This window comes from Amphiprion ocellaris, chromosome 10 (assembly GCF_022539595.1).
Source record: "Amphiprion ocellaris isolate individual 3 ecotype Okinawa chromosome 10, ASM2253959v1, whole genome shotgun sequence".
NCBI lineage: Eukaryota > Metazoa > Chordata > Actinopteri > Pomacentridae > Amphiprion > Amphiprion ocellaris.
The window spans coordinates 11229438-11242974 of NC_072775.1; the positions used below are offsets into that span (position 1 = coordinate 11229438).

Consider the following 13537-nt stretch of genomic DNA (forward strand, 5'->3'; position numbering starts at 1 on the left):
AATAATCTATAAATAACCACAACTCCAAATTTTTCCATTTGTTTTAGTGCAAAAAAGTAAATTCTGAAAATATTGAACCACATTATGCCTTAGTTTATCATTTATACATTACAACTTACAGATCACAGTGTGTCTACAAAGGAACACAACATTTAGTCACAGGTATCTGGAAATGAATGATATAGTGTTTTACTTTGAAAAAGACAACAAAAACAAGACAAAATATTACAAAAATGAGAAGCAAAACAACAAAAGAGAAACAAAATGAAAAAAGAGACAAAAAATCAGACAAAAAAGTTACAAAGTGACAAAAAAAATTAACAAACGAGACAAAAAATGACAAAAGTGTGAAACAAAATGACAAAAATGATAAAAGGAATAAAGCAAAACACAAGATGACAAAAATGAGATAATAAACACAAGCAAGACCAAAAGGAAACACAAAATGACAAAAAAGAGAAACAAAATGACAAAAACATGAGACAAATGATAAAAGTCAGACAAAAAAAGCCAAAAAAAAAAAAGACGAAACACTACAAAAATTAGACACTCAACGACTACAGAACAATGAGCAATCTAGTATTTTACTTTATGATGAAAACAACTTGGTCTAGACATTATTTTAAATTTACAGTTTTACAAAATTAAAATTTGCAGTTAATGTCTTCTCTGTAATTTTTACACTTTGAGGGCTGGGTGGGACCCTCTGGAGGGCCGGTTTTGGCCCGTGGGCCACATGTTTGACACCCCTGATTTAGAGCAACATGAATGTAATGCATCATTATTCAGTGGTTGGCATGCATACTCAAGAAAGAAATAAAAACTGCACGAACAAACCTCCATCTAAAGAAGATATGGTTTGTTCAGAACTGATCTAATTAAAGTCCAGTGAACAACTTTATAGACCTGCTCGTTCCACTGACACCAAATCCAGAGTTACTGTGAGCTGCAGTGTTTGATCCGAGCATCCATCTTGTCTCTGAGATGTTGCTCTGCTCCTCAAATGGAAGCTCATGCACTGTCTGCAGGTTTCCACGAGAAAAAGTTGCTGTTTCCTGTAATATACCAAGTCTCATTGTAACATACTCTTTTTACAGACACTTTTATGCTCAGTGTAATTTTGACAGACCTTTTTTGTTAATCATTATTAAGTACACTATAAAAAAAATACGTTTTTAACAAGGACTTTTTTTAAAAATTATTTTACAGGTTTTCAGTTTATTTTGCTTTTGTTTTCAACTTTAGGGACAGATGTTGGAAAATAATGTTCTCTGTAAACTTTCTGACACCTTCAGTGGATCATTGAACATTTGCTTTCATTTTATCTCCTATATGTATAATGTATCTGTCATTAAAAAAACCTCCACCGGCTTGTTTTTGGCATGTAGTGGTTAAATGTCCTAATAATACAAAATACCTTTGTGCATAATGTGAAAAAGTGCTTTTAACACAATGTTCTAATTAAAAAAATAGCAAATTATTATTTGTCATGGAGACACAACACCATTTCTGGGCTTTAACATAGCTTGATGTTGAAGAGTTGTTACATAGGATCTAATAATCCTGTGGAAACTTCACACATGCACTGTTATTTTCCGGTCTTAGTCTTGACATGTGGAAGCTTGATTACTACCTGGGCCTTGAAAAACTCCTGACTTGACTGTGGGTTGACTGCTTTGTGTTTATGTCTAAATCTGGGATCAGACAGCGGTCCATCTTAGAAAAAAACTGCACACACTGCACAGAGAGAGTCACAGAGTTTAATAGGATCTCAGGCGGGGCATGTGTCATGACATACGTAAGTCCTCTTCAGAGTTCGTTTCTAACAGGGAGTCCACCCGATCAGACCTCAGGCTCCTGTCCCCGGCAGCGTTTGGTTCCTCCTCTGTCCCAGTCTGTTTCTGTGGCCTCGTCGTCCCAGATGGTCGACGTCTCGGTGTCGCTGAAGTAACCAGGCTCACCGGTGTAATGAGTGGGGAAGAGAAGCAGAGGCTCCACTGAAAATGCTTTCAGCTCTCTTTGATCAAAATAGTGCATGTACTCGTCTCTGCGGGGACAGGGAGGTTGTCATGGTTACTTTAGACCAATACAAAAGGCCTCAAAGCCTAAGATTTGAAGTGTATTCAGTGGGTGAGACTAACTTGGGGTGTTTGTTGAACATGACGGGCAGAAACTCGTCAACAGGCAGCATTTTGTTCAGAGGTTTTGCCTGCAGGAGCTTCTTGGCACCATTCAGTGAGAGGACATAACCCAGAGTCCAGTAGGAGTATCCTGGGTGCACCAGGTTCTGGACTCCCTTCACCCAGTACTCCGGCTGCTTCACCTGCAGCCGCTTACGGCCCACATAGCTACAGAGACACATTACTGGTCACTACTGAGGGTTAAACACAAAGGATTTAATCAGTGTAAAGGAACTCGCTTACATCAGATCCCAGTCTAGTCCCACTCTCTGCACGTTGTCCATAATAGCCACCAGCCGGCTCTTAAACCTGGGCTCAAATCTCACATCATCCTCCAGCACAAGCACCTGCTGTAGTTCCTGCTGCACCACCTAGAGGGCGACACACAGTAGTCTTCAACAACACATCAGCTTCACTGCTCTTCTCACTGGGGTGCAGCTGTTTTTGGTAAACTAAAGAGCACACAGTTTAAATCCTCACCTGCTTCCAGATGTTGTAGTGGCTGAGGAAGCATCCGATCTCCCCTCGGGTCAGCACCCGCTCTGAGTATGGATCTGTGTACCCAGGCAGCATGTCTACACCCATCCACTGCAGCACACTGGAGTTCAAGGCTCTGTGAACAGTGCAAGCAAATACATTTGCTCATTATCAGTGCTGCATATGGCAAATGTTTTCAGACTTTTGGAGCCTTGTTTTCCATTTCTGTCATGAATTCTTGCAGCGTTATGCTCCATTAATGTGGTCAGGTCCCAACATTAAGTTAAATTCAGCTAAATAAAAAACACTTGTTCTGTGTTTCTCAACATATGTTGCTTTCAAATCCGTACATTTTTATTGATTTTTGTGCAGAAAATATGTAATTGCACTGGTACTAAGCAGCTAATTACCAGTTATTTAATACATGTTAGGCAGGAATCAAAAATATTTCATTGCAATTTTGGGGTATTTGTACTTGACTTTTGACATTATTTACCACTTTATGCAGTTTACAACTCTACAATAAAACAATATGAGCACCATAAATAAAAGCCCTGCATTCAAAATTTTACAAAATGGTCACATTCAGATCGTTAAACCATTAGTTACATCACATCTTTGGAATATTACATTAAAGATACATAATGTGTAAACAGCTTGTTGCTGTTGTAGTTGGTTGCAGTAGAGCTATTTAAAACTGCAGTCTTAACAAAGTATAGCTCGGTCATATATTTTTATAGAAATACTGAATCTATGAAGTAAAAGGTGCCTGTATCAGTCAAATAAATGCAGTAAAAGGGGTTTTCTCTGAAATGTAGTGCAGTAAAATTAGAAAATTGCATAGATGTCTGAATACTCAAGTAAAAAATACAACAAAAAAGTTCTTAACTATTAAATAAGATGTGCTTTTCACTTGTTACTAGTTGCAGATTTTCATTTCTAAATATGATACATTTAATTATATGTTTACGGGACAGGAGTCATTCTGAAAATGCTGCCACTTTTGATACTTTTTGTTCATATGCTTTGATTGTTTTCATTACATAAAATTTACTTTCACGGTTAAATCTGTATTTTTTCATTGTGGCATCATAACTTTAGCTTCTGAATATTCTACCAGCTGTGACTGAATGTCATACTTGCCATCCACGGCTTCTGTCAGCGTAGCATTAATGCCGAGGACGGCCAGAGAGCTCAGCATCCTCTCTTTTCTGTCTGAACGCCGCCTCAGATTGATCAGAAAGACCTAGACGAGAAGGAGAATAAAGTGACTGTTCACTTAAATAGCACTCTTTAAGTGGGAAATGTTTCCTCTGCCTTTAAAGTGTATCTGTACCTCATCAAATCCCATCTTCCCTGGCTGTTTAGGTGTAGCATGCACATACTGTGAAGGCTCCATGGTGTAAGAAACTGGAGATAAAGGCCACACATTTCACATGAAATTATAGTAAACTGACTTTTGGGTTAAAGGAATTTGTTACACATGTCTAACATCTAACGGATGTGAAACTCTCCAATAAAAGCAGGACTAGAAGGTGAAAAGGGAGGCAGAAGGCTTTTAACACAGGAGTGAGGCATGTGTCATGACTTCGAGAGCAAAAAAGACTAAATATGCTGCAACGAAACGATGAGAAAAGACTGAAGACGGACTGAGAGCCTGGAAATTTTTCATTCATAGCATCAACCACATTATTAGCAGAAATTAGAGTGAGAACTTACTTAGTGCTTCTGTCAACGTGTGAGTGAAACTCTCCTCTTCTTCCTCCAGAGTCTGGTCCTGTTTAAGGGGCACCGGTAAATATCCATAATGATCCCTGTTGCACACATGCATCTGAATACCTGCAGGGTTCAAATGAATCGAGTTTCAGTGCAAAAATGTTTCCTTGTTTGAAATTTCACCACAGTTGTTACCATGAAGCACAAGAATGGGTTGTTCACAAATTATCAGTAATACTCTCAAGAAGATTAGCAACAGAATTTCATAAATGTTACTTAAGATAAACAATTTACTTTGTTTCCATATGCCCTAGATTTTTTTTCATTTCTACCTAAAAACAATCCCTAAATTTCATCAGTAACAGCTGCAAAAACTGTAAAATGAGAAATATTGGGCTCTGCAGAAAAGAAAAACCAACTGTTCAGGGCAACATAAGAAAATTTTGAAATGCAATAAGTCTCCTTTTCCTTCTGTTTTGATCATTCTACTCTGCAGAATGGCCTGGCTACACGAGACAACCTTAGACTTCACCAGATAAGAGTGAAATTTGAAAAACTTCAGCAAAAATTGTAATTTAAAACTGTAGATTCAAGAGTAAATTGCAGCAACAATGACAATTAAAGCAAAATGGTTTGTGATGGCTTCATTTGTGAGAATGTTCAGGGCCTAAGGCTGCATTAGTGTTGAACATTAATTTGATGTTTTTAGGAAAAAGTGAACATAGCAGCTAATATTTAGCACAAGTCACCTGGAAAAATAAGGATGGGCCTTTAAGAAACCCCAATGTATTCTAGCATGTAGCAATATTCTGTGATTCCTGAAACATTTCACTAAATAATACAAATGGTAATTTAATACAAACTTTGCTTACTATTTAAATATATTTTTGCCCTTTAACAATCAATCAAGTGCCATGCCATTCAGCGTAGGCGATCATTTCTCTCCAGCTAATCCGATCTTTTGCTCTCTGAATTGTGACTGTTGCCCTTTCCATGTGTAGCCATGATGTCAGTCCGTCTATCATTTTCAACCCTTTATATCTGAATGATATAACTAACATCTCGTTAAGGAAAGCTTGTGTAGTTTTAGCTCTACACATGGATTCCTAGATGGTTACTACTAATGAAGGCCAAATGATTATGATCAAATCCAGGCAGGAAAATCGTCTTCTACATTTCAAATTGAAACACAGTTTGATGAAAATCTGACCTGCTTGTCGTGCAGAAAAAGCAAAGACCATGATGTCGTCTAGATGGTGAGGGTACTGTGGGTGAGGAGGGTAGAAGGCCAGGTCTTGGCTGGCTCTGCGCCTCAGGTCCAGCAGGTAAGTGGAGTACACCATCGGGACGGCAAAGCAGCCCTGCTGCCTCCACTTACGGATAGGAATGTACTCTGGGGTCCGTCTGTAGTAGCCCTAAATGTACATGTGAGGGCCAAGAACGATGACTTCCCTGCAGTTTTTGTCAAATATTCACCACAGTGAACACGCTGCAGTGTGTTTTGTTTACCTGAGGAGTTACTCCACACCAGAAGTTGGAATAAAGACTTCTAGATTCCAACATGGGAGCCACAACTGTCAGGTTCTCTGCTATCATGTCACTTAGCACTTGGCGGTTTGTGAGCAAGTTGTCACTGTCCACAAACTGACAGAGAGAGAAAGAACAGCACTAGATGGTGGAAAAGTGGTGATATGACACACACATGTTTGTTTTCTACTCTCTCACCAATATGTAGTCTGTCCACAGTCGTCTGGCAGCTCTGAGTGCTGCCTGCTTTAATTTCATCACATGGATGAACCGAGAGTTGGGCCAGTGTTTGGGTCCCTCCTCATCTGCAAAAGAGCTGAGAGACAGAAAATTCTCTTAGAATCAGGAGAAGCTCAAGGAACTCTGGGGATTTTCAAAAAACCTTGTTTGCTTGAGGAGTTCCTGGAGGAACTGTGGAACCTTTAACAGCTCAGTTCACAGAAAGAGTTGCTGGAGGAATCCTTGACAACTAAAAAGAGGTTTCTAGGCTTCTAGGGGCTAATGTATGGAGCTATTTAGAACAATAGCAAAGATGTTAATGCAGGTTTTTGAGACTGGTTTTAAAATATTAAGGCCAACGGGAACCCTGTCTGATTTTCTGCTGACATATTTATGTGCAAATGACACAAATGCCAAAGTCCTGACTTGCTTCCATTTTATTGAGCAGTTAAATGGAGTAATATCTTTCCTATGTTTAGAATAAAAAAGATTACAAACAATAATACTAATAATAAAGAATTCAAACTGGAACCCCAAAACTCCAGAAAACGATTAGTTGAAGAACCTTTCTATGTGGTTCCTCAGGTAATCTCGGATACTGGATTTTGAAATCAATAAGTTCCTCCACAGTAGCAAGCATGTGAAACTTGAAACAGGTTCGGCTTTTCTACTTCTAAGAGTGTACTAAAGATTTTAGGATCAGAGGACGTCACGGTTCGTTATCAGGATCGTGCATAAAAGAAAATATTCAGACACTTTTTCAATCACCTCGGCTCCTCCATTGGTCTCCACTCCACAGAGTGATAAAGGAGCTGCACTCCTCTGAGCCACTCATGAAGCATCGCTGTGCTGTTGTCCACACTGTGGTCACAAGCTGCCCTGAGATCACAAAGAAAGAGACAGACAGACAGACAGACAGAGATAGACAGAGAGAGATAGACAGAGAGACAGACAGACAGACAGACAGACAGAGATAGACAGAGAGAGACAGACAGAGAGACAGACAGACAGACAGAGAGCGAGAGAGAGACAGACAGACAGAGAGACAGAGAGACACAGAGATAGAGATAGAGATAGAGAGAGAGACAGACAGACAGAGATAGAGAGAGAGAGAGAGAGATACACAGACAGACAGACAGACAGACAGACAGAGAGAGAGAGAGAGAGAGAGACTTTCTTTCTTTCTTTCTTTCTTTCTTTTCTCACTTGTCTAGGAATTGTTTGCTCATGAACAGTAAAGCAAAATGTGAAGAATGACATTCACACAGTGCAGTTAAACTGACCAGAAAATGGTGCTAATGTCTTTATTGCTATTACTAAAGGTGCTAGTGCAGGAAAAGCTCTTCAATTCAAATCAACACCATGATTTCAGTGTATATTTTTCTACTTTCTTCAGAAAGCTGAACAGATTTATTGGAATTAAATGATCAATGTAATTAACAGATGTATTTTTACCAGATGGCGATACGGTCCTTTGGATAGTCCAGTCTGTCGATGCATCCCAGGAAGTGAGGCAGGCTGTGCTGAGCGTTTCGTGCCAGGATGGTGATCAGCACTGTGGGCTTCAGCAGGGAGGATTCCCGTTTGGCTGCTGGAAGCTCATCGGCTGGAAGGTCCTCTGTGCTGGTGAGCAGAAAGAGAAGGCCTGCAAAAATCACTAAATAAAATCTAAATCCCACAAATTTAAAAGGCATATTTCCAGCAGGGGAATCTCATGTGTCAGACTGCTGGAACTGAGGCAGAGAGACTCACACACACATGATAACAAACACACACACAGAGTGAGAGAGAGAGAGAGAGAGAGAGAGTGAAGGAACCTGAAGTTAGACCCAGAAAGAGGTGGAGGAAGTATTCAGATCCTTTACTTATGTTAAAGTAGCAATACGACAATGTAAAAATTACAGGTGAAGGTCCTGCATGAAAAATCCCACTTAACCCTGTAAAACACATAAAGAAAAAATATATATATACACACACACACACACACACACACACACACACACACACACACACACACACACACACACACACACACACACACACACACACACATAATCTAAAAAAATACACAAAACAATGAATAAAGCAGAACACAAAATGACAAAAATAAGACAAAAAAATATAAGCGAGACAAAAAGGAAACAAAAAACGACAAAAACATGAGACAAATGACAAAAATCAGACAAAAAAAACTACAAAAACAAGACAAAATATTACAAAAATGCGACACAAAATGACAAAAGGACAATGATCAGTCCAGTATTTTACTTTATGATGAAAACAACTTATCCTGGTCTAGAAATTATTTTAAATGTATAGTTTTACAAATTTACAATTTGCAGTTAATGTCTTCTCTGTAATTTTTTACACTTTACAAAGTCATCCTGTGAGCTGGATTGGACCCTATGGAGGGCCGATTTTGACAGGCTGCATGTTTTACACTCCTGCTCTACATATTCATATATTATTGTGTTCAGAGCATTCTGTCCATACTGTTCATTCTGTTTATATTGCAACATGCTGTATACACCTATACTGTAAAATAATAATAGTAATAATAATTATTATTATTATTATCAATATTATGAAGAAATTACTTACTGCTGCTTTTGTACTTCTGGTTAGTTGCTAAACTACACTTTGTTGTACAGATACTCTGTGCAATGGCATTAAAATTGAATATAATCAAATCAAAAGTTTCTATTTTTATTATAGTTGTTGTTGTTGACTAATATATTTTGCGTTGTGAAACATCTACAACCTAATTATGGAACATTATAAGCAGAAAGGACTCTAATTGGGCTTTTTCGCTCTGAGTTTGGTCTGTCAGGCAGCTGCTGCGATGAATAACGAACTAATGTTTCCACCCGGACGACTTTTGCTGCAGCACGCCGGCAAAACACGCTGAAAACACAGCTCAACCACGCAGTAATTACAGCAACAGGATGCCGTGAGATCAGACTGGGAGTTAATGAGTCGATATTTGTGGTATCAGTGTAGATGAGGGCAGCTTTAGAGGCAGCGGACATGTGTGATCAAACTACTAACTGGATCCTCCAGCATCCAGCGGTGAGTTTTACACATACGGTCTATGGTTTTACAGCAGCCGATGGTGGTGTAGTCTGATGTTGGTGCAGTCTGACAGTGTGTTGCTGTTGTCAGCTGCAGTAACCAGCGTCTGTTCTTGTGTCAGTATCAGCAGATGAAGGATCTGGAGGTCGGAGACAGCGAGCAGCTCCATGCAGCCTTTCTGGTCTACATGGATCTGACTGAGGGTGAGTCTAAAGATACTGACAGGAGACACTCTGACAGATGTTTGGTTTGTGTGTGATGCAGACAGTCATTTAACAAGGTGGAAGACGAGATTTCTTTCTTTTCAACCTCGTTTTTTAAAACAAAACACAACTATTTAATCTACAGCTCCTTCCTACTTTTATTGTAATTCTGTAGGAAAAGTACAGAATCCATTGTATTTTATTTTATTTGTGTTGTCTAAAAGCTGCCCATGTTAAATATGCACAAGGTAAAGTAAAAGAGTTGTCCTTTACAATTCAAGGTGTAAAGTGGTATAAATTTGTGTTTGCAGAATTTAGCATTTTCAGTAATCACTTCAGTGTTTCTGAGTGTGGTCCAAAGGAGATGAAAACACCACATTTACTGAATTAGACATACAGGAGATAATTCATTTCCACTCCCTCAAATGTACATAGCAAGATCAATACAAGTGAGAAATTTTAAAGAAAAGAATAAAGAATTAACTAAATGTTTTAGAATTGGATACAGTCGGGTAAGTCTTGACAAATATCAAGTTAGCATTTTTTGGTTTCAGCAGATATGTTGTGTAACTCCACACAGTTTGGACATATTTACAAATTAAACCTCACTGCAAACCTCAAATTTGTGCCTGACACTTGGAGAGTAATATGCAAAAAGAGTCAGGTAGAAAAAAACATACTCTTATTTGGGGCTGAATGATTTGGGGAGGATAAATAATTTGTGATGTAATTTTTTTTATAGTGCTTCAGTCCAATAATCACTGATCACTGATTTGACAGTTGAGAGTCTGGGTCAGCCATGCTGCATAACATACATCCTAGTCTGCAGCCTTTGTGAATTATTATTATTCCTATTCTAAACTGGTAGAAAGAAATATGAATCATGTTCATCTCATTAAAAAAAGTATCACATTCAGCAGTCACTGGAGTGTTTTTAAATGACACATAAGCAGCCGGAGTATCAGTATGGATGTAACTAACACTGTGTTTCTGCAGTCCGTCGGTGGAAAGAGGTGTCTTGTGTGAAGAGTCCTGAGCTGCAGATGGTTTTACTGGAAGCGAAGGAGAAGGAAGGAGCACCTGTTCAGACCATCTTTCCGCTGCCAGTTCATCGATCTCTGAGCCACAGAAGGTGAAAGAAGCTCCCTGAATTTCACATGCTGCCTTCCCTAATATTTCCAAACTTAGTTTCTTTCTCCTCCCCACCCTGCAGCATACGTCAGGTGCTGGACAGAGGTTTTCCTGTGCTGCTGTGTGCTGTAGCAGCTGACTCCACCCTGGTCTACCAGAGGATGACTGACGGACTGGTGACACCGGACCCTCCTGCAGGACCTTTTCAGGATGTGGGACGTCGGCAGCACCGGAAGAGACGGCAGCAGCGCTGAGCAGCTGATGGTGAAGATGATGAACCATAGAGGAGAAGAAAGGATGAGGTGACAGCCGAGTGGTCAGTCTGTGCTTGTGAGCTACTTCTAAAATCAGCACAAAGATGCACTGTCACTGTGGAGCTCCCATATGGAGATGTGTCAGCACCCCTCCAGGTGGTATATGTGGCTGTTAGGTCCACCCTTGTTAGTCCCTCTCACTAAGAAACCAATGGCTACATCGAACCAGTGAAGGGGATATCAACATTTTTTACCTTAGTGACATCTGGAAACAAAAGCTGTGACTTATCCTCTGCATGGCTGAAGAAAAAAGAGCAGATATGTGTAAACTGAAGAAATAACATTATTTTTAAAGTTTTTATTTTTCATCTCTGCAATTCTGTTAAATTCTTGTGACACCCTGGAGGGTACTGCCGTGTTTGAGAGGCTTGTTGTGACGTATGCAAACAGGAATATATTCACCAAACACTACTTTATGTGGTCTGATGCCTCCCACAAAATCATAGACTATATAAAAAAAGCCTCCAGGTCTGAAATGTGAAGCCATAATGGAAATGCCTTAAATCTGCATTCTTTCTAACAGCCAGCAGGGGGCTGATGCTACTTCTCATTTAATTTGTTACTTCAGTAAACATTTTCCAAATGAGTTCATGGTCTCAAACAGTACATTTACATCACCTTCAATACAACATGATGTTCATTTCCTAACTTATGGTCCCATTTAGGCTAAAATAGACGATGAAGCAGGGTTCATGTTATGGTGTGGTGGCCTTGTGATTGACAAATCACTACCATATTACCTATGTTTAGTGTTTGTAAGTTCTTAATCAGATCCACACTTGACTTGTAGGGTGTCCAATGTCAAAAGACTATGTTTTCGACAGATAAATGCGAAACCCTAGTTCTGCATTCCATATCACATACTTTTCCCCCCATTTCAGTATGTACTGCAGCTTCTTGTACAAAGTATGCACTGTTTCATGCAGGTCATACAATTAGGACATACTACTTTGTCATAATATTGCACCTTCCTCATATCCGTTACAGTACCTAATCTGTCTACACTCTTAAGCTTGTTTATACTATCGCAAGACACCATGTCGTATGTGATGTAACAGAGGATTGTGGGTCAGAATGGCCAGAAAACCATGCTGGCTTGCAAACTGCTAAATCCAACCAGATGTTGTAGGGCATCATAGTTTTTGCCATACTACATTTAGTATGCTATGTGTTGGGACATGATAAATCATTTTCTGGCCTTCTGTATGGAGTAGTATGGTACTGTGTATATTGTAACACATTCAAAGCTTTAAAGCAGTAGTCCACACACCAATGGATGACACTATGCTTGCCACATCCATCTTTTAAAAACAAACTGGGTTCAGTCTTTGATTGGGACCTTATTGGTTTACAACCTCTGATTTTTATTTTTTTTTTACTACTGCAGCCCAGTCTTTACAGATTTTAAAGGCTGGTAAAGAAAGAGAAGATAAAAAATATATACAATATAATGTATATCGAGATTTGTTTATATAATTAATATGTGCCATCCACAGTTTTAATAAAGATATCTTAAATAAAATTATGAAAGAAACCCGTAAATAAATAAATTACTTTTTGTTTTCTATTTTATCATTTTTTTATAAACTTAAGTGTCATCTGGAAAGGGCCTCTGTCAGACCTGACAAAAGGTAACTGATAGCCTGAGAGTAAACAGTAAATGTTAAAGAAATTAGCTACAAATGTAACAGAAAATGTGGAATTTGCCTTGAGTTAGCTCCTGTCCAAAGGCAAAATAAGGTAGGTTTAATAATTTTTTGTGTGTTTATAAGGATTTTGACTATATATTCTTGTGTAAAAATGTAGCTAACCAACTTGATGTTGCTATTAGCATGCTAACCAACTTTATGTTGCTGTTAGCACGCTATGCTAACCAACGTCATTTATTAGCATGCTAGGCTAGGTGACGTCAATGACGATATGGTCACCTGAAGTAAGTGGTTTTCTTCTAATTTGTCCCGTCCTACTCTCATATTCAGCTCTTTTTTAAAAGCAGAGACTTTCTTATTTATCTAAATTTTTATCCCTTGTAATTATCAATGTTGGCGTATATGTAGAAACTGCTGCACAGAATTCAAAATGTGTGTTTACATAGATTTGAAACAGTGCCGCCTGTTGTTCCACCAGAGAGCACCGATACGTTTATTGTTTCTACAGTAAACTGTCTCCCTTATATTATCACTTATGTAACTTTAACTAAAATGGTATAACTGCTGATCGATACTGATCTATTGCCACCCGTTTTTAGTCCAAATAGCATCTGACTAATAGGAACTACTTTTCCCTCCGCCAGTGGAAGCTGGCTCTATAAATACGTGGGAAAATCATTCACATGTTTGTCTTACGTTTGTGTTTGTTTTAAGTAACGGGACTTCCCCGCATCCTTAAAACGGAATATATCGTTTTATTAAAACTCGTATAAATAAATATGCCAGTGACATCAATAACATACGCATGAAGAAACTAAATAAATGGCAGAACAAACAGCTTTTGCAAAGTTCAGGGCTGCAGTTTGTTCAGCTTGGAGTGAGATTGGTCTCTTTGGATCACGTCACATTAATCCAGTAAAATATTTCAGTTCACACATATTATTATTATTGCCAATGTGTGTTTTAGTGATACATATAAATTTCAACGACTTTCCTTAGGTGGTCTTTTTAAATCTTGTTTACAGTGTACATATGGTGTTTTATATGCC

At 38.7% G+C, this 13537-nt stretch overlaps 2 protein-coding genes across 2 annotated transcripts; one reads left to right on the forward strand and one right to left on the reverse strand.

Annotated features, from left to right (window-relative positions):
* Positions 1-1746: 1746 nt before the first annotated feature.
* On the reverse strand, positions 1747-7871 carry colgalt2a (collagen beta(1-O)galactosyltransferase 2a). Its single transcript, XM_023292546.3, has 12 exons — positions 7575-7871; positions 6888-6998; positions 6099-6216; positions 5883-6017; positions 5584-5788; positions 4377-4496; positions 3994-4067; positions 3797-3903; positions 2661-2793; positions 2424-2551; positions 2142-2348; positions 1747-2047 (listed from the first exon to the last, which is right to left on the reverse strand). Exons 1-12 carry the CDS (start codon positions 7811-7813, stop codon positions 1843-1845), a joined length of 1782 nt encoding a protein of 593 aa, XP_023148314.3. The 5' UTR covers positions 7814-7871; the 3' UTR covers positions 1747-1842.
* A 1126-nt stretch (positions 7872-8997) lies between these two features.
* Positions 8998-11422, forward strand: tsen15 (TSEN15 tRNA splicing endonuclease subunit). Its single transcript, XM_023292563.3, has 4 exons — positions 8998-9188; positions 9313-9394; positions 10391-10526; positions 10608-11422. The coding sequence occupies exons 1-4, from the start codon at positions 9120-9122 to the stop codon at positions 10777-10779; spliced, it is 459 nt and encodes a 152-aa protein (XP_023148331.1). The 5' UTR covers positions 8998-9119; the 3' UTR covers positions 10780-11422.
* The last annotated feature ends 2115 nt before the right edge of the window (positions 11423-13537 follow it).